Here is a 25,691-nt window from a genome sequence, read left to right on the forward strand (position 1 = left end):
AGTAAAAGTAAGTGATGTAAAATTATTTATTATAGTTGAAAATGAAATTGAAACTGGCCAACAGTTCACATGGTTTGGCAAATAAAAGGATTATTAATGATAAGTGAGGGCAGAGGCCTGCCATGGCACATGAAAACACCTCGATCCTTTAAACATAACCCTGATGCATGCTGGCCGGCCCTGCTGACAGAAGGAATAATATGAAGAGGGAATCTGACTAGAGATTGTCTCTGATTAAACACAAAGGCACTTTTCCTGAATACTGCTTCAAGTCTACAAAGTGCAACCAGATGGGAGGTGGAGTCCAATTTTAATTGCTACTGAGAAATTCACTTCTCACCAACAGACTTTAAAACATTTGGTGAGGGACTGAAAGGGACCAGAAGACAATGGATGAAACCGTTCACTTCTAGTGTCCCCTGGTAGGTTGTCCTCTGACTGTCCTGCAGTGGAGCTGCATAATCATTGGTCCTTTGGCTAGGCTAGGGGGACAGCCAGACCCAGAGAGGTGGGGGGTGGGGTTAACCCCTGAGCAGCACACAGAGGGCTTTGGTCCCAGAATTCCAGAGGAGAGGAACATCTACATAGCTGCCATGTCAATCTGTACGTAGAGCTGCCGTACTCCTGCCTATGGACACAAACACTTTATGAGCTAAATGTCGTTGCCCTTTACCAAAGCAACAGCTAGACAATACTAGTGAGTGTGTATTTAACTATGTTACCTGAGTGAAGATGTTGTGCGTCTGGCTGAGGATCCAGCGGGTGTCAGCATCAGGAGCCACAAGTAACTTCAGGGTTCCAACATAGACATCGGTACACAGAGTCCAGAAGTGAGGCTCCTGAAGGTTATACACTCCCTGCAGTTGCTGCACCTACAAATCACAAACGCACGAGCCAAAACATTATGACCACTCACAGGTGAACCGAATAATGATCATCTCCAAACAAGGGTACATGTCATGGTCTGGGTAGATTACATAGCAAGCAAACAATCAGTTCTCATAATCAACATGTTAGATGCAGGAGAAATGGGCAGGAGTAAAGACCTGAGCGACTTTGACAAGGGCCAAATTGTTACAGCCAGACAGCTAGGTTAGAGCATCTCTTTAACAGCAAGGCTTGTGGGGTGCTCCTGGTCAGGAGTGGTGAATACCTACAGACGGTAGTCTGAAGAGGGACAAACTGCTCCTTGTAGACCACCACCATGGTTGGTTGGCCAGCACCTACTTGTCCGTCTGGAACTTGAATTCCCAAGGGGCCTTAGCTCTGCTTTTCTGAACTACCTTTGGTGGTTTTTTCTTCTAGGCTTGGGAACTTCCAGTGCCTATTAGACACAGATGTTCCTGTACACTAGCCTCTTGGTTATGCCTCTGTGTATGCTGTCCCAGCCTGCATCTTAGATCCTGCAACAATGTGCTGGACTGTCTCAGGGGCATCTTTGCAAAGCCTGCACCTTGGATGCTGTCTGCTGTGGTAGACCCCTGTTCTCTACGGATCTGATGCCAAGTGCCTACTCTTGTGCTGCCATGATCGGAGTCTCTTGAGTTATCCTTCAGTCCAGCCTTTTCTAGCCACCGATAAGATTTCTTGATGTCAGTCACTTACTCTATCTGCTGATGGCACATCCCATGGTCTTCCATGATGTCTGCTCTTCTTCTTCCTCATCACCCTCTGTTCTCTGCTGCCTGAGGTGCTCACAGAGCAGTTTGTCCTTGGGAACCTGATGTACTCTTGGATGCACCTTGTTTCATCCTGGATAGTGGCTCTGACACGCACCAATCCTCAGCCCCCCTCTTTTGGCTGCTCGTTGAGTCTCAGGGTGCTGGACTACAGGTGGAATCCTCCGTGCATTGTGACGCGCTTTTGTGACTTGACATCTGTGGCATCTATTTCCTCCTGTGGCTATCTTAATATCCTAGCTGGGTATCTGATGACTAGAGTAGGGCGTACATATCTGTACCTATCTGTTGTATCAACTTATTGTGCACCCCTGCTTTGTTTGATTTTATGATGTCTGATACAGTGCTGCTTGTATTTAACTGTGTTTAGTAAGGTGTCCTTGAGTGCTTTGAAAGGTGCCCATAAATAAAATGCATTATTATTATTGTTACATGTTGATGGCTTAGCTCTTATTCCGAACCATTGAGGTGGCTTCTCAGGACCTGCCTTACTCTCTAGAGTTATTAGGCTGTGACCGACCTTCTTGCTTTCTCATTATGGCTCCCATTGGTCTGTGGGATACCCAGGTACTTGTAACTGTCCTGTGTCTGCAGTCCTGCCTTCTGGTAGCTCCATTGCTTCAGTCCTGAGCACCTTCCCTCACTTTGTCACCATTCGGCCACACTTACCCAGCCCGAATGACATCGTTATATATATATATAAATATATATATATATATTCTGGTTAGGTGGATCAGTGAATCGGCTTGACGCTTACTTTTTTCCCAGAGCTCATGTGCTTTCATGTGTTGAAAAATTTAGAAACTTTAAAAGAGAAACTTTAGAATTTTTAAATTTAGAAACTTTAAATAAAGAACTTTATGGGTAGAATGAAAATTTATCAAATATTTTTTCTCTTAATAAGGGGATATGAGGAGAAATTTACAAGCAGAAGGATTTAATTTCTTTGAATACACAGTCATTCTTAGCATACAGCTTGATGTCATCCATGTAGAGGAGGTGACTGATTGTTACCCCACTTCTGAAATTGTATCCATATCCACTCTGATGATTTAACTGAGGGGGTTCAGGCCTATGCAGAGCAGAAGCAGGGACAGTGCGTCATCTTGGTATATGCCACACTTGATGGTCGCTTGTGCGAAGGCCATGGAGTTGGCCTCTGATTTGTTTTCCACAGCCACGTTGAGTTCTTGAGGAAAGTTATCCTGTTGGCCTTGCATAGTGCCAAGCACGCCAGTATCCACATGTAGGGCATTGAGTCATAAGGCCTTCTTGTAGTCAATCCAGGCATTGCTCAGGTTGGTCTGTCTGGTCTTAGAGTCTTGGGTGACTGTAACTGGTACTTTGACCCTCTGGTGTTGTTTCCAATGCCCTTCTGAGTTTTGCTCATGTACTGACTTATGTGCCTATTTAACTTAGCCACTATGATCCCTGAGAGGAGCTTCCATGTTGTGGAAAAACAGGTTATTGGCTGGTAGTTTGAAGGTGTTCTACCCTTGTAGGGATCCGTCATTATTGGTATTGTCCTGCACTGTGTTAGGGAGTCTGGGTGAGACCCTGATAGTTCATTTTTGCTGCCAGGCATTAATGGAGTGCTGTTAGCTTCTTCAGCCAGTAGGTGTGGATCATATCCAGTCCCAGTGCTGCCCAGCTCTTCAGGCTTGAGACCAGCTGTTGGAGGTCTGCTGTTGTGACGATGACTGGTTCTTGTTCTGGGATATTGCTTAGGTCCACCAGCCACTGAGCATTGATGTTGAGCGACACCTCCTTCTCCCATATATCCTTCCAGTATCGCTGGGTCTACTCTTGTGCCATTGTTTCTCTGCAGCTGGGAGTACACTCTGGATGGTTCTTTGGAGAACAGGCTGTTTATTCATTTGGCCTCTGCTTCTCTGGTGTATCTCTTCAACCTAACAGCCAGAGTTGTGAGTCTTTTTTTTTTTTTTTTTGTAATCTCCAGGGCCTCACTTATGGACAACATGCTGTACTTCTTTTTCAGCCCGGACCTGTCTTTTACCACTCTGTTCTGCACTTCTGTTAGCCAGCTGATGTCTCTCTGGGCTGCCTTGATCTTGGCCTCCAGCCTTCTCCATGGAGGGTACGCGCTACGGCTTGTGCGCTTAATCTTGTACCCAAGCATCTCCAGGATTACTGTTGCAGTGGCATATACAAGCTCATCGGTTTCTGTGTTGTTGGTAGTGGAGATAGTGAGCAGATTTGTGTTAACATCTGCTAGCATCTCTTCTGAGGACTTTGTCAGTGAGCTGTGGGAGTCGGGTGCAGTTGAATATGTTTAGTCTTACCATGATTCTCATCTCCAGCTCTGTGGATTCAGCTGTCGTGGTTGGTAGTTATGTCAGTTTATTCTTTATGCCTGTGCTCCTGCCTCAGGGGCAGCCTGTCTCCAGCTTCCTTCTATTCATGTTTGATCACTGAGCTACCAGTTGCTCCTTGGTCAGTGTGGATGTTGTGGTCTCCTACCCATCCATAGCTCACACACACACACACACACACACACACACACACACACACACACACACACACACACACACACACACACACACACACACACACACTTACATATGTGTGACAAATTAATGGCTTGACCACTACAGTGAGGGGGTCCGGGGGCTCTTAGCTGTGGGGGTTATTTTCCTGCCATGGTTTGGGTCAACTTGTCTCCTTAGAGGGAAGGGTCACCACAAATCAAGACGTTATTCTGAGTGATCACCTTTATCCCATGATGAGACATTTCTCTACTGATGGGAGTTGTCTCTTCCAGGATGACAATGCAATCCACAGCACACGAGGGGTGACTGGATGGTACGAGGAGTATGAAATGATTTGAATCATATGCTATGGCCTTCACGGTCACCACATCTCAACCCAACTGAACACCTATGGGAGATTTTAGACTGAAGTGGCAGAGGGAATAACTTTTGGAAGAATGGTGTTCATCCCTCCAGTAGAGTTCAGAGACTTGTAGCATGATGAGGAGCACTGAAGCTGCTTTGGAGGCTTGTGGCGCCCTGACGCCTTACTAAGACACTTTTGTTGGTTTTTCCTTTGTCTGTATATATAAGTACACAAAACAATCAACATATTTTATGATGGAGGTGGATTGCAGAGTGTTGTAACGGGTAGAGGCTGGGTTTCAAACTCACCCTCTGGTAGCAGTCTGGGAGGGTGTGGTCCAGGCTAGGAGGAGTTCTCTGCATCAGGATCCCAATAGATTCCCTCAATAATGGCACCACACTGAGGTCAACACAGGGTCAAGGGTCAGAGGTCAGCCTGAGTGGAGCTTCCTGTTCAATACAGACTAGAGCCCCTAGTGAGTGGTCCAGCTGAAAGCTGCTACTTATTCTCCCACCCACATTTGGCCATCTATCTAGTCCTACATACCTAGGCTAAGACTTTTCATTAGGACGTGACTGCTTGTATTCAACATGTTGATATTTTTAGTTTTTTAGTATAATTCAAATTTCACAGAAAATGTTATTCCTGTAAACATGAATGGCCTCAAGAGTGTATATGAGCCCTCATTGAGTAGCTCATTTGCAGCAAAGGGATAAGTGGTATTAGGTAGTTTTTTTGCACATTATGCAAAATGTAAAGAGTATTGCACTGAAAAGAATAGCATATGCAGAGGAAAATGACCAGTCTGGTTTAAAAGTGCAATACTGTGTTCAATATAATAAATTCTATGATAAATGTCAACTGTACAACCTGTAACTAAACTAATTCCTAGCATTGCTTTTATCTCATTTGCATCATCATCCATCCATAATTATCATTAGGGTGACAGGTAGATGGTGGCAGTATGGTTAATAGTTTTATTATTGTATAGAAAAAATGTCCTGTGAGGTGAGGTTAGTCTTTCTAGTGACCACATGGGTCCTGCTGAGGCAAACCAGGGTCTCCTCCTCTACCAGATCTCCAGCCTGCTGGTTTTGGTCCCGACTGAGGTTTCACAAGCCCAAATGAACCACTCCTCGGTTTTAAAGCCACTGACAACATGGTTCAAAGAGACGTTTTAGTCCAGCACTCTGAGGAAGACTAAAAAAATGTCTTCAGGCTTAGTTATGAATGGTAGTTATACTGGTGGTTAATTAAAACTCTGCTATTGGGAAACTTTATTGTACTTAGATCAAATGACCTCACATCGGTCCTTAATTTTTCCAACCTTTTGGGTTTTGTTGTCACAACTATATTGACTTGTCTCACTTTGGACATAACACTGGGGGATTCCTGGTGGTTCTGTCAGATGGGTGAATACAATGCAGACTCAGGCATGATCACAGCGTCCTGGGTTTGAATCCAGCCATGGGACCTTTGCTGCATGTCTTCATCTCCTCTCCACCCTGTGTTTCCTGTCTGTCTAAGCTGTCCTGTGTAATAATGTTTTAATTATGCTAAAAACATATTTTGATAAAAATGGAAGAAAATTACGACTGCTCATAGGTAGGGGATGGATAGGGAGATACCAACATCAGATCAGCAGCTGTAGCCCCGTTTACTTATCTGTTTGAATATCTTAAGTATTTAAAAAGGCTTGACACATGTGGAATATCCAAACAAACAAAACCAGGCAAACCACGAAACCAGTTTCAAAGAAGTCAGGTTTCTACTTGTCTGCAGGTTTTAAACTTCAGTTGCTGGGGGAAGGGTAGAACTAATCTTTCAGGAGAATGAACAGGAAACCCCACGACTGTTCCCTGTTTTCCTGTGACCTAAACTCCTTCAACTGCCTCCATAACACTCGTAATGATCATAAGACTTATGACTGATATATAAATGAGTTAATCGCTGGGATCTGGAACATGAAAAGTTAACCTCAGTGAGCCCCAGAGGACCATCCTCTTGGCCAGCGTCTGTTTGGTTTCCCCAGTGTACAAGTCATGGCAATCCTCCTGGCACTTAACAGCGTACACTATATTTCTTTGTTTGTGCCGGGGGACCTGATCCTTGGGGTGGACCAATTTCTGGCACAATGTGTTCTGGGGTTTGTCTCAGTTTCTTCCGAACACCAAAACACGCTGCGCCATAGGATCAGGTCCTCCGGAACAAATCGAGAAATATAGTGTAGCTGTTAAGTACCAGGAGGATTGTTGTGACTTGTACATTGGGGAAACCAAACAGACGCTGGCCAAGAGCATGGCACAACACAGGAGAGCTAACACGTCAGACCAGGACTCCACAGTCTACACTATCTACAGACCAGGACTCCACAGTCTAAACCATCTACAGACCAGGACTCCACAGTCTACACCATCTACAGGCCAGTGGCCACTCTTTCAAGGATGAGGATGTGCACATCCTTGATAGGGAGGAACGCTGGTTTGAACGGGGAGTCAAAGAGGCCATCTATGGGGGGGGGGGGGCTAAGAGTACACCTGTCACCATCTTACAATGCTGTGATCGCAACTATTCACCAGTCCTCTGTGAATAGTACACATGGCCATTGAAGCTCTAGTTAATGGTCGCATCAGTTTGCATATGAAACTGATCGTTGGTTTCAGTCGTGATGCTACTACTTTGTTTATAAGGGTGGGGACACCTGCAGTCAGTTGAGACTGACTAAGTCACTTAAATGAGTGATGAAACGTTTCTCCCAATAAACGTTGTGTCCAGAGATGAACTGATTCAACTTTCTGGGGGAGGGTAATGATGTTATTTTATCATCAAATCAAATCAATTTTATTTGTATAGCCCAATATCACAAATTATAAATTTGCCTCAGTGGGCTTAACAGCAAGGAACAACTCCTCTCTAAGGAACAACTCCCTAAAAAAAAAAAAAACCCCTTTAACAGGGAGAAGAAAATAGGAAGAAACCTCAGGGAGAGCAACAGAGGAGGATCTCTCTCCCAAGACGGACAATGTGCAATGGATGTTGTGTTTACGCAATTCACACAATACAACATTGAAAGAGGATAACCCAATTATATATGAAGAATATGATGCACAGGATGCCAACCAGTATCCAGACGCCATCGGAACAGTCCAGGACCCAAGCCACGCAACCAGCATCATCGTGAAAAAAAAAATCATGCTGTGATAGAGTATATTATGTTACAGAATTTGCCTTGGTTTGTTAACATCTAAAATCACAAACTGACTGGTCCACACACAATGGAAGTGATGGGGGTGAGGGCGTATCCTTCCCTCCAGATGCTCGTTGAGAAGACAATACTTTAACAGGCTAGGAACACCATCTCTGAGCATCATCATCACATCCTGTATTCACAATACAAACTGCCTCCATCAGGTAGATGCTACAGCGTTCCAGTTCAATACAGGAAAAGAAAGCTCTTCCACCCTCTATCAGTGAATATTCTAAACTCAGGACATGAGGAGGGGTGAAATGAGGGGTGCTGTTGCACTTATTTCAATGAACTTTATGTCTGTGATATGTACTCTGTGTTTGTTACTGCAGTATATTGTACGTATTTATGTCTGCTACTGCAGTATATTGTATGTCTTACTGCAATATATTGTATGTATTTGTGTGTTATTGCAGTATATTGTATGTATTTGTGTCTGTTACTGCACTATATTGTATGTATTTGTGTGTTACTGCACTATATTCAAGGCTGAGCGTTTTCGGTTTTTATTTTTCAAAGCCATTCAGCATGCCGAATTTCGCCACAAGAGGACACTGATACATAACTTCACACGAACAGGAACAACTTTTGGAACTGTGGAAATATAAAATCCGGGTGAAAATCAGTTTAAAAATCTGGGTATTTTTCAGTGGAGATCGGTAAAAACCCGAAAATGCTGAGTCTTGACTATATTGTATGTATTTGTGTCGTTACTGCACTATATTGTATGTATTTGTGTCTGTTACTGCCATATATTGTATGTATTGTATATGTTACTGCACTATATTGTATGTATGCGTGTGTTACTGCAGTATATTGCATGTATTTATGTCTGTTACTGCAGTATATTGTATGTATTTGTGTGTTACTGCAGTATATTGTATGTATTTATGTGTGTTACTGCACTATATTGTATGTATTTATGTGGCAGCCTTTATGTCCAATACAAATCTCCCTCAGGACCAATAAAGTCATCTTGACTCTTGGGGGACAGGAGACACAAGACGTCCATACAGACAGAAACTGCTACCTCCCTAACTTTAGTCCCGTCCATAAAGACACTGATTGGCTCGGTTGTTTGTCCAGCCAGGAACGAGCCTCTGATGAGGAAAACACAAACTCTGAACTGCTCGATGAAGTGACAAGTGAGCGGGATGAGGGACAACGAGAGAAAATAAGTGGCCATCAGCGACTCGGGTCAAGAACCAGGATAACAACCTCCTCAGTTTCCAGGTTTTACTAATTGCACTCAGTCAGCAGGGTGGAGACTTAAAATTGCATTCTGGGAGATCCCGGTTGTGTTCTTTTTCCCAGGAGTCATTTCAGAACCACTAACTAATTGAATAATAATAATAATTTGTCCACCACAACAGGGAAAACGCTGTTCGTTCTGCCTATCCTCTCTGGAGCACTAAGCACTGCTGGGTGATGGAAAGCATGGCACTTCCTGTGTGAGACTTGCGATTTTTGGCAGCAGTTTTGTCACAGACACCCATTTGTACTTCACTATATTAGTGCAAAAGCAAGGGCTTTCAGAAGTGGCTGACAGAATCACCATCGTCTCACTTTGTTTGGCAACAGATGACAACGTTAACATTTAAGAATCTCCAAGACTGTAACTAAAGCAGCACGCCTGCTATTTCTCTCTACTCAACTAGTCTCAAATACTTTAACTAGCAACACACACTTGAAAATAGCAACATTATTCAAATTTTAAAATGTTCAGCTACTTTTGGAAATATATTTAACTGTTTACAGTTCTGTATAATTTCAAATATTACACACAAATTGTAATGACAGTCTGTTTCCATGGTCTTTATCCTGCTAACCATGCAGCAAGCCCACACATTTTCTCCAGAAGATGGACGTATTTTCTAATTATTATTATTAGAAAATAAGCAATCCTGACCTACAACAGGAGACCAGGGGTCCTGCATCTGTCCTCAAGTTTAAACCAAACAAGACTGGAAGGGAGCTCAGTGACTGAGACAATAAACAGCTGTGTGTGTGGATGGATGGATGAATGGATGGAGGGAGAGAGAGAGCGAGAGAGAACTCACCTGACCCCTATGAGAATGGCTATGAGCATCGAGCAGATGGGGTCAGCAATCATCAGGTCAAACTTCTGCATCAGAAGTGCAGATATGATGACTCCGATACTGCCCAGAGTATCAGCCACGATGTGCAGAAATACTCCTGTGTACACAGGTACTCCACTTCAGTAAAACATCATGTTAAATTCAGGTAGAGTATCAGCCACGATGTACAGAAATATTCCTGTGCATACAAGTACTCAGAAATACTCCTGTGCACACAGGTACTCCACGTCAGTAAAACATCACGTTAAATTCAGGTACAGAGTATCAGCCACGATGTGCAGAAATACTCCTGTGCATACAAGTACTCAGAAATACTCCTGTGCACACAGGTACTCCACGCCAGTGAAACATCACGTTAAATTCAGGTACACAGTTGGGGCGTGAAGACCTGAGAGGTCGATGACAGTGTATACTCTGTATATGTGTGTGTAGGTTGCACAGGCTTAACAATACACTGCCCAGGCCCTTCAGTACATAAGAAGTAATGTACGAGCTCATTACCTCAGCAGGAGCACTAAACCCTCCCCTCAAGCCCTCACACTATTTATCAACACTTTGAATAGCTGAAATTCTAAATTACGATTATCATAATTATATAATAATTATAACGACAGAAGGAGTAACAGATCTTTGAAACACCACCTTAAAAGACCGATTAACCTTTAGCCCCCCCTCCCCACTTTTATCCATAACCCCCCCATTGTGGGCCCTGCACTCACTCCTCCATGGGCCCTAGCCTCCCAATAAGCCCGTTCTCTCCCCTCTCTGGATGGAAAGCTCTAGCTCCTCGCCCCCCAGCCTGACACCCCAGGTACACTCTTTAAAGACCAGGGTTTTCTCCAGAGTCACAGTTTAATGCAGGGTCGCACAAGCTGATCCATGAAGGGCCGACGTGAGTGCAGGCTTTTGTACCAACCAAGCAGTTACACACTTGAGTCTACTAATGAGGGTTCTTAGTAAAGACCTAACTGGTTTATTAGTAGACTCAGGAGTGTAACTACATGGTTGGAACCAAAGCTTGCATCCACATTGACCCTTTATGAAGAAGACTGCCCACCCTTGGTTTAACACATGTCTCTGCTAGAAAGACTGGTCACTTTATCCCGCTGCAAGAGTCACTACTGCTAATCATACAGACGCACTGCTCAGCACAGTAGAACCACTATGACTCTTGTGTTTGATTGGTCTGTGATCACCCCCTGGTGGCTCAGTAGCTGCTGCAACAGTGATGCTGTTGACTCATACCCTCCAAGATTTGTTTACTGGAGCCCTTCCCTGGTGTGTGGTAGTGGTCATCTGAAACAGACACACAGACATATTACAGCACGGTACAAACATGTGCAGCAACACATATATAATCATGGTATGGCTGAAATTTACAACCAAAATGAACCGACAATGTGAACCAAGGCTGACAGCCTCCGTCTGACTATGCAGTCAAATCATCCCTACAGACGGTGAAGACCACAGACACACTGTTAATGTTAGTCCACAACAGCTCTGTCCAGGTGGCAGCTAGGAGCACTCACCATGGCAGTGGGGCTCCTCATGGCTATGGACCCCGTGGCTGTGTCCATGTCCCCCATGGGTGTGTCCATGTCCCCCGTGGCCGTGTCCATGTCCCCCGTGGTCGTGTCCATGTCCCCCGTGGTCGTGTCCATGTCCCCCGTGGCTGTGTCCATGTCCCCCGTGGTCGTGTCCATGTTCATGCTTACTGCTATGACTGTGGCCATGGCTCACGGTGCCATTAAACAGAGAGTGACTGTGTCCATGACCTGGAGCGGAGACACAAGAATTTTTCCCTTGGTTACAAGCTGAAGCGCTATACTGATGATCTTACAGCAGATACTTTGGCTGTACCTCCGTCTCCATGGGAGTGTCCATGGCCTCCATGCTGGAAGACAAAGATTCCCACCAGATTGACCAGCAGGCCGGCCACTGACACAGGTAGCAGGCGCTCATGGTGAACATCAGGAGGTTCCAACGCTCTCTGATCAAAACACAGCAACACAATGTGTCACGTAGACTGAAGAGATGATGATGAAACGTATGTCAATAAACACGGTGTCCAGATGAACTGATTCCACCTTCTGTGACACCATGTCATATTCTACCAGAAATGATGTCACTAAGAGACCATCTACCACACAAAACCTCTCTGTGTAGGGGTTGCATTAATGAGAATTTAGGGCTGCAGTGTCCCGGCTGACTGGTTGGTCATCCGACCAAATTCTCATTGGTTGGACAATCGCCAGTGTAACTTTCATGAGGAGAAAAACATCACATCAATATTAACTAATCCATTATTTTCGGTGGCGGGAGGGACACTCTGTCTGTACCAAATCTGAACTTGCCCACCCTAATGGAGACTGGGCACCTTGCTTCATTTTGGAGCCGCACGAAGTACAAAAGCTCCAAACGTTTTCCCGTCAGGATTCCGCGTCAGCGATGTCCATGAGGAAAGCATGACTGAAGCCTCATGCATATTGGAATTGCGTACTTTCTTTTTGGAGACCCGCAATACCTTGTTTGAACTGGGCACTTTATTTCATTTTGGAGATTTTTTAAAATGTTTAATAACCTATAGTACTGTTGTGGCGTTCCACTACATCATGCTCAGCCTTTCCTATGGTTGGATGAGAAGTCAACATTTTCCCATCGGCCACTGTCAGCCCAACATAAACGATTGCCAATATATATCCCCCCGGCCATTTTCAGCGAAGGCACTCATGAAAGCTCATAAAAGAGCTTGCTGGGGAAAAGAACACAGCATCCCCTACGTTGGATTGTTTTGGTTTTAAACTGGCAAGCCGAGGCACCTAAATGAAGTACAAACCCCAATTCAAATGAAGTTGGGACGTTGTGTAAAACGTGAATAAAAACAGAATACAATGATGCGCAAATCCTTTTCCACCTATATTCAATTGAATACACTACAAAGACAAGATATTTAATGTTCACACTGATAAACTTTATTGTTGTTTTTTTTGTTGCAAATATTCACTCATGTTGAATTTGATGCCTGCAGCAACACGTTCCAAAGAAGCTGGGACAGGGGCATGTTCACCACTGTGTTACTCCACCTTTCCTTTTAACAACACTCAATAAGCGTTTGGGAACTGAGGACACTACTTGTTGAAGCTTTGTAGGTGGACTTCTTTCCCATTCTTGCTTGATGTACGACTTCAGTTGCTCAACAGTCCGGGGTCTCCGTTGTCGTATTTTGTGCTTCATAATGCACTACACATGTTCAATGGGAGACAGGTCTGGACTGCAGGCAGGCCAGTCCAGTACCTGCACTCTTTTACTACGAAGCCCTGCTGGTGTAACACGTGCAGAATGTGGCTTGACATTGTCTTGCTGAAATAAGCAGGGACGTCCCTGAAAAAGACGTCGCTTGGATGGCAGCATATGTTGCTCCAAAACCCTGTATGTACCTTCAGCATTAATGGTGCCTTCCCAGATGTGCAAGTTACCCATGATGCCATGGGCACTAACACCCCCCCATACCATCACAGATGCTGGCTTTTGGACTTTGCTCTGATAACAAACTGGATGGTCCTTTTCCTCTTTAGCCCGGAGGTCACGACGTCCATGATTTCCAAAAACAATGTGAAATGTGGACTCGTCAGACCACAGCACACTTGTCCACTTTGCGTCAGTCCATCTCAGATGAGCTCGGGCCCAGAGAAGCCGGCGGTGTTTCTGGGTGGTGTTGATATATGGCTTTGGCTTTGCATGGGAGAGTTTTAACTTGCACTTGTAGATGTAGCGACCAACTGTGTTAACTGACGGTGGTTTTCCCAAGTGCTCCTGAGCCCACGTGGTCATATCCTTTACAGAATGATGTCGGTTTTTAATGTAGTGCCGCCTGAGGGGTCGAAGGTCACAGGCATTCAATGTTGGTTTTCGGCCTTGCCGCTTACGTGCAGAGATTTCTCCGGATTCTCTGGATCTTGTGATGATATTATGGACTGGAGATGATGAAATCCCTAAATTCCTTGCAGTCGTACGTTGAGAAACATTGTTCTTAAACTGTTGGACTATTTGCTCACGCAGTTGTTCACAAAGTGGTGAACCTCGCCCCATCCTTGCTTGTGAATGACTGAGCCTTTCGGGGATGCTCCTTGTATACCCAATCATGACACTCAACTGTTCCCAGTTAACCTGTTCACCTGTGGAATGTTCCAGACAGGTGTTTTTTGAGCATTCCTCAACTTTCCCCATCTTTTGTTGCCCCTGTTCCAGCTTCTTTGGAACGTGTTGCAGGCATCACATTCAAAATGAGTGAATATTTGTAAAAAACAATAAAGTTTATCAGTTTGAACATAAAATATCTTGTCTTTGTAGTGTATTCTACTGAATATAGGTGGAAAAGGATTTGTAAATCATTGTGTTCTGTTTTTATTCACGTTTTACACAACGTCCCAACTTCATTGGAATTGGGGTTTGTAATTTGCTGTCTTTGCAAGTGAGTAGTGCCAGCAAGACTAGCACTACCAACCTGCACCAGCACTGATGTGAAAACCTCAGTAGACTGCAGGCTACTCTTCCTCAGCTAAACAACATAAACCCCCTATGTTGTAAAGACAGACTGAACAACTGTCCCACATGATCTAAAAAAACAAAAACAAAGGTTTGATGGGGTCAGATAAAGGACGCCTCTTCTTCCAGCCCCGACATGGACAAACAGGTGGAGATAACATTATTATGCTATTAAATAACCAGGGTGCTCAACTGCGCATACAGTTTGTGGTCTGGTTCTCAAATATGATGTATGAACTGATGTTGCTTTTCAGCACCAACCGATCAGACAGCAGCCAGGAAAGACGGACAACAACCAGTAAAGACGGACAGCAACCAGTAAAGACGGCTTACTTGTCATTTAGTCCCTGTCCTGCTGTGTGAAAGACTCATCAGAAATCAGTGCAACAAGAACCTGCATATGGCCCAACTCCACCTGCCAGTTACTAGTCACCCATGCTTTGACCTGAGCTTGACAGGTTATTTACTGAGTTGAGTTGTCGAGGAGGCAGACCAGTCAATTTGCAATATAAAAGGACAAAAATAAAGTAAATAAGAAATAAAAAAAATAACGCCAAAAACAAAACAACAACAGTCAATTGGACTCAGCCAATCGGCGATTGCTGACATACTATACATGTCCAATCACCCAAGCCTGCCTTCACACCAGTTTACACAAGTTATCATGATTAAAAACCCAAACGGCTGAGCCCAGTTCTGTTACAGGATTTTTATGTACCATAATTGTTTTCACCTTGGTTTGTTTAATAAATCTTCTTTTTAAAAATAAACTCGCTTTTTTGTAATTAAGACTAAAAGCTTCAAGTTAATAGGCTATTTGGTGTTTTTGAGATCACATCCGTGTATGAACCTTGACATCACATGGTGCAGGCTGGAACGATAGTGGAGGGTCCTTATTATTATTATAAAATAAGACAAAAGCAATTATCTTAAAATTATTTTGTATATTCGTCAATAGTTCTTGTGCTGGGATCACCAGTTGTTGATATAGTTCTCATCTCATCTCATCATCAGCCGCTTCTCCGGGGTCGGGTCGCAGTCGCAGCAAGCTAAGTACGGCACTCCAGACGTCCCTCTCCCCAGCAACGCCCTCCAGCTCCTCCTGGGGGATCCCAAGGTGTTCCCAGGCCACATTGGACATGTAGTCCCTCCAGCAAGTTCTGGGTCTATCCCGGGGTCTCCTCCCACTTGAACGTACCCGGTAAACCTCCAAAGGAAGGCGCCCAGGAGGCATCCTAATCAGATACCCGAACCAACTCAACTGGCTCCTTTCAACGTGAAGGAGCAGCGGCTCTACTCCGAGCTCCCTCCGGATGTCCGAGCTCCTCACCCTATCTGTAAGGCTGAGCCCAGACACCCTATGGAGGAAACTCATTTCAGCCTCTTGTATCCATGATTTCACCCTTTCAGTCACTACCCAAAGCTCATGACCATAGGTGAGGGTTGGAACGAAGACTGGCTGGTAAATTGAGAGCTTTGTCTTCCGGCTCAGCTCCCTCTTCACCACAACGGTCCGGTACAACAACCACATTACTGCTGATGCTGCACCAATCCGCCTGTCAATCTCCCGATCCTCACTCGTGAACAAGACCCCGAGATACTTGAACTCCTTCACTTGAGGCAACAACTCATCCCCAACCCGGAGGGAGCAATCCACCATTTTCCAGTAGAGAACCATGGCCTCAGACTTGGAGGTGCTGACTCTCATCCCGGCCATTTCACACTCAGCTGCAAACCGCCCCGGTGTGCACTGGAGTTCGCGTTCTGATGAAGCCAACAAAACCACAAGAGATGCAATTCTGAGGTTCCCAAGATGGACACACACCTCACCTTGGCTGTGCCTTGAGATCCTGTCCATGAATATCACAAACAGAATTGGAAACAAGGGACAAACTTGGCGGAGTCCGACACCCACCGAAAACGTGTTTGACTTTTTGCCAAGAATGCGGACACAGCTCTCACTTTAGTCATACAAGGACTGGATGGCTTGTAGCAACTGCCCTGGTACCCCATACTCCCGCAGAACCTCCCACAGAGTGCCCGGGGTACACGGTCGTAAGCCTTCTCCAAGTCCACAAAACAAATGTAGACTGGCTGGTCAGACACCAATGCCCCCCTCAGCACTTCCGCAAGGGTAAAGAGTTGGTCCATTGTTCCATGGCCAGGACGGAATCCGCATTGTTCTTCCTGGATCCGAGGTTCGACAATCAGTCGAAGCCTCCTTTCCAGCACCCTAGAGTAGACTTCCCCAGGGAGACTGAGCAATGTGATGCCCAGATAATTGGAGACACCCTCTGGTCACACACACACACACACACACACACACACACACACACACACATATAGTATATATATATATATATAGTATATATATATATATATATATATATATATATATATATATATATATATACATATATACATATATATACATATATATTCATATCATATATTATTCATATAATTTCCCAAATGATGATATTTTGGGAAATTACATGAATATGGGTAGGTGCACGCCGCGCTGGTCAGCTCTGAGTTTGTTATCATTTCAGTATAAATAATTAGGTTATGCTGCAAATATTTATAAATAAAAATATAAAATAAATACAGTTCAATGCTGCAAAAATCAAACAATCTAATCTAATTACTAGCTTTTTATGGTTATTTAGAATTTATTTAGGCTAATAACGCTACCAGGTAGACTGCAATCAGTGCACTGTGGCTGATTTAGTTAATCTAGAGATAATAATCTAGAGATAATAACGTGCAGATTCCCCCCCCCTGCAAATAAATAAATAAATAAACAAAGCAAAAAAGAAAATGATTGGTTGAAGAGTAGGTACAATTTCAGTCAACCAAGATTTTCTTTGGTTGACTACAGCCCTACAAGAATTTTCAGTCATTTATTGAATTTTGAACATGTTAATGGGTAATTCCAAACGCCATCTGTCATTTTAACAGAATCAACAGTAGGATCCCCGCTTTGTTGACTTTTTGAGAAAATTCTTACTTATACTCCTCTGCAGTACAGTGCCTATACACTGCAGTGGAGCACATCACAGAGGGAAATGTATACAAATGAGAATATTGTTGTACAACAGCCAATCGAGTCATTTCGTGTAGGTAGAAACATCCCAGTATGAATAATTTACCATTTATTAAACTTTCCATAATTTAACATTTTTGTTAAGCACAGCCCTAGTAAGACCTATTTTGGAAATGGCGTTAAACATTACAATACACACATACACAAACGCAACACGGAATATATAATCGGTATGAATTAAAACAAATGATGGGTAAAAATAGACAGACAGTTTTTATAACCTTGTCTGTCACAGTGCCGTATCATGATTGGTTCTAGCACAACCGCTATGGGAACTTTACCAGACAGACCCTCTCAATGGGAACACTTGCCATACCTGGCCTTATTATGATTAGAACAATTCCCGGGTGATGTAAATATCTTTTACAGAGCCTATGTCTCATATTTTTTTTAGAAGCTTGGTACATTTCCAGAGAAGGAGCCTACCTCCACTCCCTCAGAGAAGATGAAGAAAGCAGTGAAGATGAGGAAGAGGCCATTGACAAAGCCTGCCAGAACCTCAGCCCTCACATATCTGGAATAGAGAGGAGAAAACTGAACTGAACCATTCATAGACAACCACATTTTTCTGTGCCACTCTATTATTAGCAGATCCATTTTGTGACCACATGTTTTTTGTTTTTTGTTTTTTTTTGTAAACGGTTGAAATGGCAACTATGGTGCCCCACAAGAACCCACAAGAATGTACAAGGGTACGTTCTTGTGAGTACAGTTCCAATGTGGGTAGAGTTCCAATGTGGGTGTGTCACTAACACAGCATTAGAAACTGGTAACTTGCTGACATGTCATCCTAGTATTAGTTCTGTCACAGTGGCTGCTGTTAACTGTCTTACCCATAGGAGAAGGAGTCATTGGACCTCCATCGAGAGATGACTGAAGCAGCCAGCCCAGCCAGGAGGGCAGTGCAGTCAAAGAACATGTGGAAAGAATCTGATATCAAACCTAAACTAAGAACAGATAGCAGAAAGTCATCAGCATAGAGACATAGCAAAGAGCTTTGACTCTATCACAGATTATGGTTTGACTTATGGTACTTACAAGCATATAGCATCTTGCAAAAAAATGACACATTGCATTACAATGATAAATGCCTTAATACTTGTGAAATGGATATTTATCTTTGCCCAATATGTCCACTCCGAACTATCCGAGAAAAAAACAAAACAAAATGGTCTCATTTTGGTGCAGGGTTCATCATTCAACAAATAGTCCGAAAGGCACGTACCAAAAATACAGGAGCATAGTTACATATGAAATGTAGAGTTGAAAAATAGGACTTCCACACTTAATTGAATGATCACAACACATTCAATCCAGCAAAGCTGACGTTTCTACTGACAAGTCCTCAAAGACCTGGTGGTAAATGTCGACTTTGCTGGATTAAATGCATTGTGATCTTTGTGGTACAGCGTGTATTTTACTTTCCCCGGATATGCTGGGAAGCCCACCATGGCTGCACTGATTTCAAATCGCAAATATTAAACATGTTCAATATTTACGATCTGATCCAATATCCTGTGGTGTCTGGGGAACCCACGGAAACTGAATGAGTAGAAAGGACATTCCCATTCAAACCAGTTTAACAGGCGGGTCAGAGCGGCAGCCATTTTTATTCAAACTGCTGCCATTGTAAAGCACTGTGACCGTTACAGCGAGATAACTCCCGTATAAAACGACTGTGCTAAGTCACAGACTCTTAATGGGGGGCCCAATCCCAATGTCCACACTCACAAACTCACAGACTTTGAGTTAAATTCCTGCTAAATCCATGAGGGTTTAGGGATAGCCCACAGTCAAATTGTCCAGTGGATGAGGGCTCTCTCGCAGACACTTTGAGCCCTTTATGCACCACTACTACTACTACTACCACTGGCTTGTGCATCCTCTGTGGCTGGGTTATTTTCAGCCCTTTATGCACACTTTCCGTAAGTTTGCGTTTCTGCAGACTTTGCCCGAAGGAATTGCCCACAGTTCATAGCATTGTGATGTTAAACACAGGGTTACCAGGGGAAGCCTGGAAGTGTTCAAAAAAGAACGGTAAACAAACAAGCATGAAAGGACATATGGGTACATGGGGGTTCAGCCTGGTATTCTGGGTGCGCTGGTATGCCTAAATGTACAAAGAAACACTACATTAACAAGGTTGGTACATAAAAACATGAAATCAGAGGAATGCAAGCATTGCTATATTACACACCTAGTTTATTCACCAACCGTTTCTTTTACGTTTTCCTCAGTGATGCTGTTTTGACAAAAACGAGTAAATTTATTATTTGACAATTACCTCTCGTCCACTCTGTAAGGCAAGAGCCCGAAAGACAGTCGAATCAGGCAGTCGGGCCCTTAACTTAAGTGCTTTGGCCGTGATGAAAGTAAAAAAAACATAAAATAAAAAGTCCCAAACCCGTAATAGTACAAAACATGTTTTGGCGTCGTCGAGGTGAAATATGTTGCAAAGTGCTGTCCCATTCCTATTTATACCACCTCCAGCCTTTGCAGCCTCTCACACTCCGGGTGTTTTCACGTTAGGTACGACTGTTTCATACCGTGCCAGAGTGTGATTGCTCCCACGCCGCCGGTCAGCTTTCTCACTAGTCATGTTGTTCTGTACCGAGTACACTTGCATATCTACACACAAGACTGGCACGTGCTACACACATACATACATTTTGGAGGAGACAGGCGGCGTTAAGAAATGCCTTTGTAACATAGCAATTGACTTCTGTGTTGTGGTACAGTTGTTTTCACACCTGATGCGAACCGCACCCGAGTACACATGAACCATACTTGGGACCACCTTTTCAAGTGTACCGGGGCAGGTTTGTTGATCCACCAACACGGTATGCAGTGTTCACACTACTCAAACAAACTGGACTTTGGGGTCAAGTGTACTTGGATGCGGGCCCGGGTCCCTAGTATGAAAGCAGCCTCAAGCACTTACTGGGTGACTTCACTTAAATCCGTTCAGGGCTTGGGCCTTAGGGGGACATTGGGATTGGGCCGCAGACTCGCTGAGGTAAGGTTTTGCAGTAAGGACCAAACGAGCAGCGGAGTAGTATGAACATTTACTGCTCCACTGATGTGTGTTGTCACCATAACAACTAACAACAATCTCCATTTTCTTTTTAACTACTCAAATGACCACGGGGGAAAGTTCAGTGTCCATTTTACTCTCATTCAATTTCTATGGGGGAACCCCGAGGAAGCGGTCTGTGGGTCTGTGGGCTGTCAAGTGGGAAAGCTCGATGGCTAATTGGGAGCCAAGCTGACTGAAGCGGTAGAAACCACAACAGCTACAGTACTGACTGGCATGACGTCATCAAGCATCAACAGCATCAGAGTGTCGTCTCAGACCACGTCTCAGCCTAGTGCACATCAGACAGTTGGCTGCTGACAGGCAGGTTATTTACAGACAACACTTGGCCTAATGCTATATGGTGACGTCATCAAATAGGTGTACATGTCCGGATAAGTGATGTCCGGCCACTGTGTCGGGTCAGTGATCCGCTGGATGGAGGGAGGCTGAAGGGGCGTGACGCCTAATCGATCAACCTTCATTTATTAAGGTGTCGCGAACGCTGCGGTTCAGGTAAGGCAGCAACATAATTACTGCCACGTCTATCATATTTATAGCAACATAATTACTGCCACGTCTATCATATTTATAGCAACATAATTACTGCCACGTCTATCATATTTATAGCAACTTAATTACTGCCACGTCTATAATATTTATAGCAACATAATTACTGCCACGTCTATCATATTTATAGCAACTTAATTACTGCCACGTCTATCATATTTATAGCAACATAATTACTGCCACGTCTATCATATTTATAGCAACATAATTACTGCCACGTCTATCATATTTATAGCAACATAATTACTGCCACGTCTATAATATTTATAGCAACATAATTACTGCCACGTCTATCATATTTATAGCAACATAATTACTGCCACGTCTATAATATTTATAGCAACATAATTACTGCCACGTCTATCATATTTATAGCAACTTAATTACTGCCACGTCTATCATATTTATAGCAACTTAATTACTGCCACGTCTACAAAACAAAGCATTGTTTAACGCCACATGAGCGCATACTAACTTGTCAGCTAAACACACGTGAAGCTGCGTCAAGCGCTTCGGCAGCAGTCGTGACGCTGTGCGAGTACCCGTATGTGCCGGTCTGGGGCCACGGCGGCATTTGCGAAAGTCACGTTGATCCAGGTTGATCGCGAGATTTGGGGCTGCGGGACCGCCGGGGTGGGAGCAGCGTTGAGAGGTGTCGTTATAAGTGTGTGTGTGTGTGTATGTCATGTTTTGGTGCGGGTCGGCCTCTGGTGTGCCAGTCCTCGTATCCGCCGTTCAGCCACTTAACGTGTACTGCCAGAATGTGAAAACTCCATGTTAACGTTTACACTTGGCTTGCGAACGGGTACTTGTGTAAAGCGGCTGTGAAGTTAAAGTGAGACACCAAGTTTCACGCTGCGTCTTGATGGTTCACACATAACGCGACGCGACGCGACCTGCCTCCTGCAGAGTCCCGTCACATCCAGCAGCTCATGTCAGTAAAAGCAACATCCGCCATGAGAGCCGCGTTAAACCGCCCACAGCCCGCTTTAAACAACTCCCATCTCGGGTGACTGACGGCCGGGCTCAGGAGTCCGGCCGGGCTCGTCCCGACCGGGCCGCTCGGACCGTGGACATTGGGGAAGTTGAGCTGGCCTCGGTTAGACATACGTGGCACATCGTGCAGGAGACCGACGCGCCGCCGCCGCCGCGGGGTCGCGGTCGCGGTCCTACCTGTTGCTCCAGATGCCGTAGGACAGCTCCACGAAGGCGAAGGACAGGTTGAGACACAAGAAGAAGAACAGGTTCCGGGACGTCTTGTCAGACAGAATCGACCTGAAACCAGACACAACTCCTGTCAGCCAGTTCAATCCCAGCAGGGACAGCGCTGCTTACTACCTTGCCTCTAGAAATGCAGGATAACCCCCCGCCATTACATGTGGAAAGGCTTCAGATTTGTGTTGAAGAAACAAGAAAGCGGGCTTATTTTACACCGCCCACCATGACCCGAATACTTCACCTGGCTGCTGCAACACACCACGAGCCCAGTTACGACCCCTCACACTCACTAGCCAGCAGCTAGCCAGCCAGCTAGCTAAGCGCGCTCATGAGCCCAGTGAACAGCTAATAATATACAAATACAACGACTTACCTAAACCATCCTGAAACCTTGAGGAGGAGGTTGAATTTGGCAGGTTTATATTCATCGTCTTTAATAGATAAAGGTAACATTTTCACACATACACACACAAACACACACACACACGTATCGACTAGTCTCCGATAAAAGGTGTCAACTTCCGGTTTGGTTAAATTTCACAATAAAAGCGGTTAAGAAAGTACTGCTACCACCACTGCTACCAGCACTACTACTACTACTACCACTACTACCACTACTACTACTAGTACTACCACTACTACTACTACCAATACTACTACTACTAGTAGTACTACTACTACCACTACTACTACTAGTACTACTGTAATGTCCGTAGACGCCTTGTCTTACTGACATAAGAATAATTCAAGAACGAGCCGATTTCGTAGGTTCTTAACTGTGTAGCTTTTACTAGCGTTCATCCGACATACAACCTTCATAACATGCGCGTCTCCTTCCTGTATACGTCACACGCACTGCACGTACACCCGTGAGTAGGTCAAGTTAAACACGTGACCTTTCATTCATTACAACTACTACTAGTCCTAATTCTACCACTACTTATTCTAGTACTAGTCGGTACTACTGCTGCTGCTACTGGTGCTAGTTCGCCACCTGTACAGTCAGTCAGTGATGGCTTTACACATTACTTGTTTATCTGAAAATGAATTAATTGAACAAATCAATTAATCGCAGCTCATTTGCCATGCTACGCCATCTGCACAGTCATGCTCACCGAGCTTACATTTGAGTGCTAATGAGAATACAATGTCTTACCATTTACATTTTTTTAATCCTACATTGACGGGAAATTATTTTTCCCTTAAGTAAATGAGGCAAATTTATAATTTGTGATATTGAGCTATACAAATAAAACTGACTTGACTTAAATGGATGGCCATACTGCCGGACTATGAAATACCTCTCTCCATCTTTCCAAGTACATCAAAACCAACGTTGTACTCCATAGAGTATTGCTGCCATGAGTGACAGGCACCTTACAGAAGGACCAGGCCAGCAGGATGATCCGGGTTACATTTGGCATGTCGGGGAATCTGTATTTGGCTCTGCGTTGGTGACCCTGCTTTCTGTCCAGGGCCATGTGACTCAGCGAGCAGAGGGTTCCCACCACTAGATGTCCTTCCAGCTCTCTACAACAACCAAGCAAGACAGGCTTGTTTTCAGAAGGGTCGTCCAAGAGGAAAGTAAAGGCTGAGAGTTTGTTTGCTCATAAATTCTGTCAGATTATGGTTTGTTGAGGAGTCTGCAGATAACTTCGCCGGTGTTATCTTTCACACTTATCCTCCTCCTCCTCCTCCTCCTCCTCCTCCTCCTCCTCAGGCAGAGACCTGCTGGTAGGACAAGGAATGGCAACGGGAACGGAGGTAAAAAAGAAATCTGAATACACAGAAGAAGAGCTGAGGTTTCCATGACAACACTGTCTCTGGTTATGTACGTGCGGATGAACCTCGTGCGTCCACGAGAAGCAGGGAATCTCGGTGCAGCGGGTGAGATACAGAGTGCGCAGGCGCTGCATGAGCTCTGTCTGAATACGCTCCAGTCTCGTCTCATTCATATTCAGCTGAACTGCTCCCTGCACACAGCAGCTGGCAGCCAAGCGATCACGTGGTCTTCTTCTTTTTTTCTCCCAAAGCCAGAATTTTATAAACTGTGGCTTGGGAGCTCAAATGGGTCATGGGGTATTGGCAAACCCCAGAAGACAGCAAACAGCATTAACATGTTTCGTTTAACGATGTCTTTAATAAGAGATGACTAAAAACATTTCGACATGGTATCAAAGCCTGCTGCTGCAGAACATGCTGGTTCCTGCAGGCTGGACCTCTGTCCAGCAGCGCGTATGAGAAGAAGAAGAAGAAGAAGAAGAAGAAGAACAACAACAACAACAACAATATGAATAATAATAATAATCCTTTGTACCCCTGACAATAACACGTTTTGTTTATTTAACTCATAAATCCTCATATAAATCCCTGTGAGCAGCATCCACCGCCACAACACACACACACACACACACACACACACACACACACACACACACACACACACACACACACACACACACACACACACACACAAGATAAGGAACATGGATGGCTAGTTGGAACAACGTGTCAGTAGCTGGTTTGAGATATTGATTTGGTCACATCATGACCAAATCAATATCTCAAAGTTCACGTTTGTGTGTAGACTGTATCCTGGGTACAGCAACGTGTGTTTGTAGAATCAAAGACCTGCAGGGTGTGAGTCTGGATGTCAGTCATGCGCCACATGGACAGAAGCAACGTTTCCAGCAGGATGAAGACATGTCCAGCACCAGTCCAGCACCAGTCCAGCATCAGTCCAGCACCAGTCCAGCACCAGTCCAGCATCAGTCCAGCACCAGTCCAGTATCAGTCCAGTATCAGTCCAGCACCAGCAGCACACACGTGGTGCTGGCAGCAGCAATATGAAGTGAGTCCTGGTGACAGGGAGGTGTGTGCTCATGCTTTAATACCGCCGCAAAACGGGTTGCACGTGCATGGACATCCTGGCTTTCTTGTTAGTGACCTCCTTCTGAGAAATGGCTTCTAAGAATAAAAAGAAAAACAAGAAAAGCAGGAAAATACAAAACATAGAATGAAGTAGGCGGTTGTGGTGTGCCCTAATGTGAATTTGCTCCGTGTGTGGTTTCTATGCAAAACAAAAGAACTGGGCCTTCCCAGACTGGTCAGCACATGTCACACTGAGGCTTAACAACGGCGGCTTGCTGTCCTCCGACACAATCCTCTCCAGGACAGCAGCTCAGATGTATGTGTCCTGCCTTCATAGCAGAGGGAAAAGTTTACATTTATCTTTGCGTTAAAGTTTTATTTTGCAGTTTGTTAGATATCCACGCAGTCTTAGGGTCCACTAATAATG

The 25,691-nt window shown here is 44.5% G+C and overlaps 1 protein-coding gene across 2 annotated transcripts; it reads right to left on the reverse strand.

Annotated features, from left to right (window-relative positions):
• Nucleotides 1-2: 2 nt before the first annotated feature.
• On the reverse strand, nt 3-22,900 carry slc30a7 (solute carrier family 30 member 7). 2 transcript variants are annotated; one of them, XM_056277533.1, is made up of 11 exons: nt 22,767-22,900; nt 22,349-22,450; nt 18,366-18,479; nt 17,959-18,046; nt 11,742-11,871; nt 11,411-11,656; nt 11,127-11,177; nt 9,843-9,975; nt 4,844-4,934; nt 723-872; nt 3-628 (listed from the first exon to the last, which is right to left on the reverse strand). In XM_056277533.1, the coding sequence occupies exons 1-11, from the start codon at nt 22,844-22,846 to the stop codon at nt 581-583; spliced, it is 1,233 nt and encodes a 410-aa protein (XP_056133508.1). In that variant the 5' UTR covers nt 22,847-22,900; the 3' UTR covers nt 3-580. The 2 variants fall into 2 exon arrangements, with proteins under 2 accessions (XP_056133508.1, XP_056133507.1); XM_056277532.1 differs by having other exon boundaries at nt 9,843-9,978.
• Nucleotides 22,901-25,691: the final 2,791 nt, after the last annotated feature.

This window comes from Lampris incognitus, chromosome 3, assembly GCF_029633865.1.
Source record: "Lampris incognitus isolate fLamInc1 chromosome 3, fLamInc1.hap2, whole genome shotgun sequence".
In the NCBI taxonomy this organism is placed as follows: Eukaryota; Metazoa; Chordata; class Actinopteri; order Lampriformes; family Lampridae; genus Lampris; species Lampris incognitus.

Bases quoted from the DNA above. Each gene is read 5' to 3' on its own strand.
- slc30a7 (XM_056277532.1), bottom strand. From the start codon at position 22,846: ATGTTACCTTTATCTATTAAAGACGATGAATATAAACCTGCCAAATTC. The intron at 22,451-22,766 runs GTAAGTCGTTGT...GTCTGGTTTCAG, and splicing joins AAGGTTTCAGGATGGTTTAG to GTCGATTCTGTCTGACAAGA. The intron at 11,178-11,410 runs GTGAGTGCTCCT...TGTCTGTTTCAG, and splicing joins TGAGGAGCCCCACTGCCATG to ATGACCACTACCACACACCA.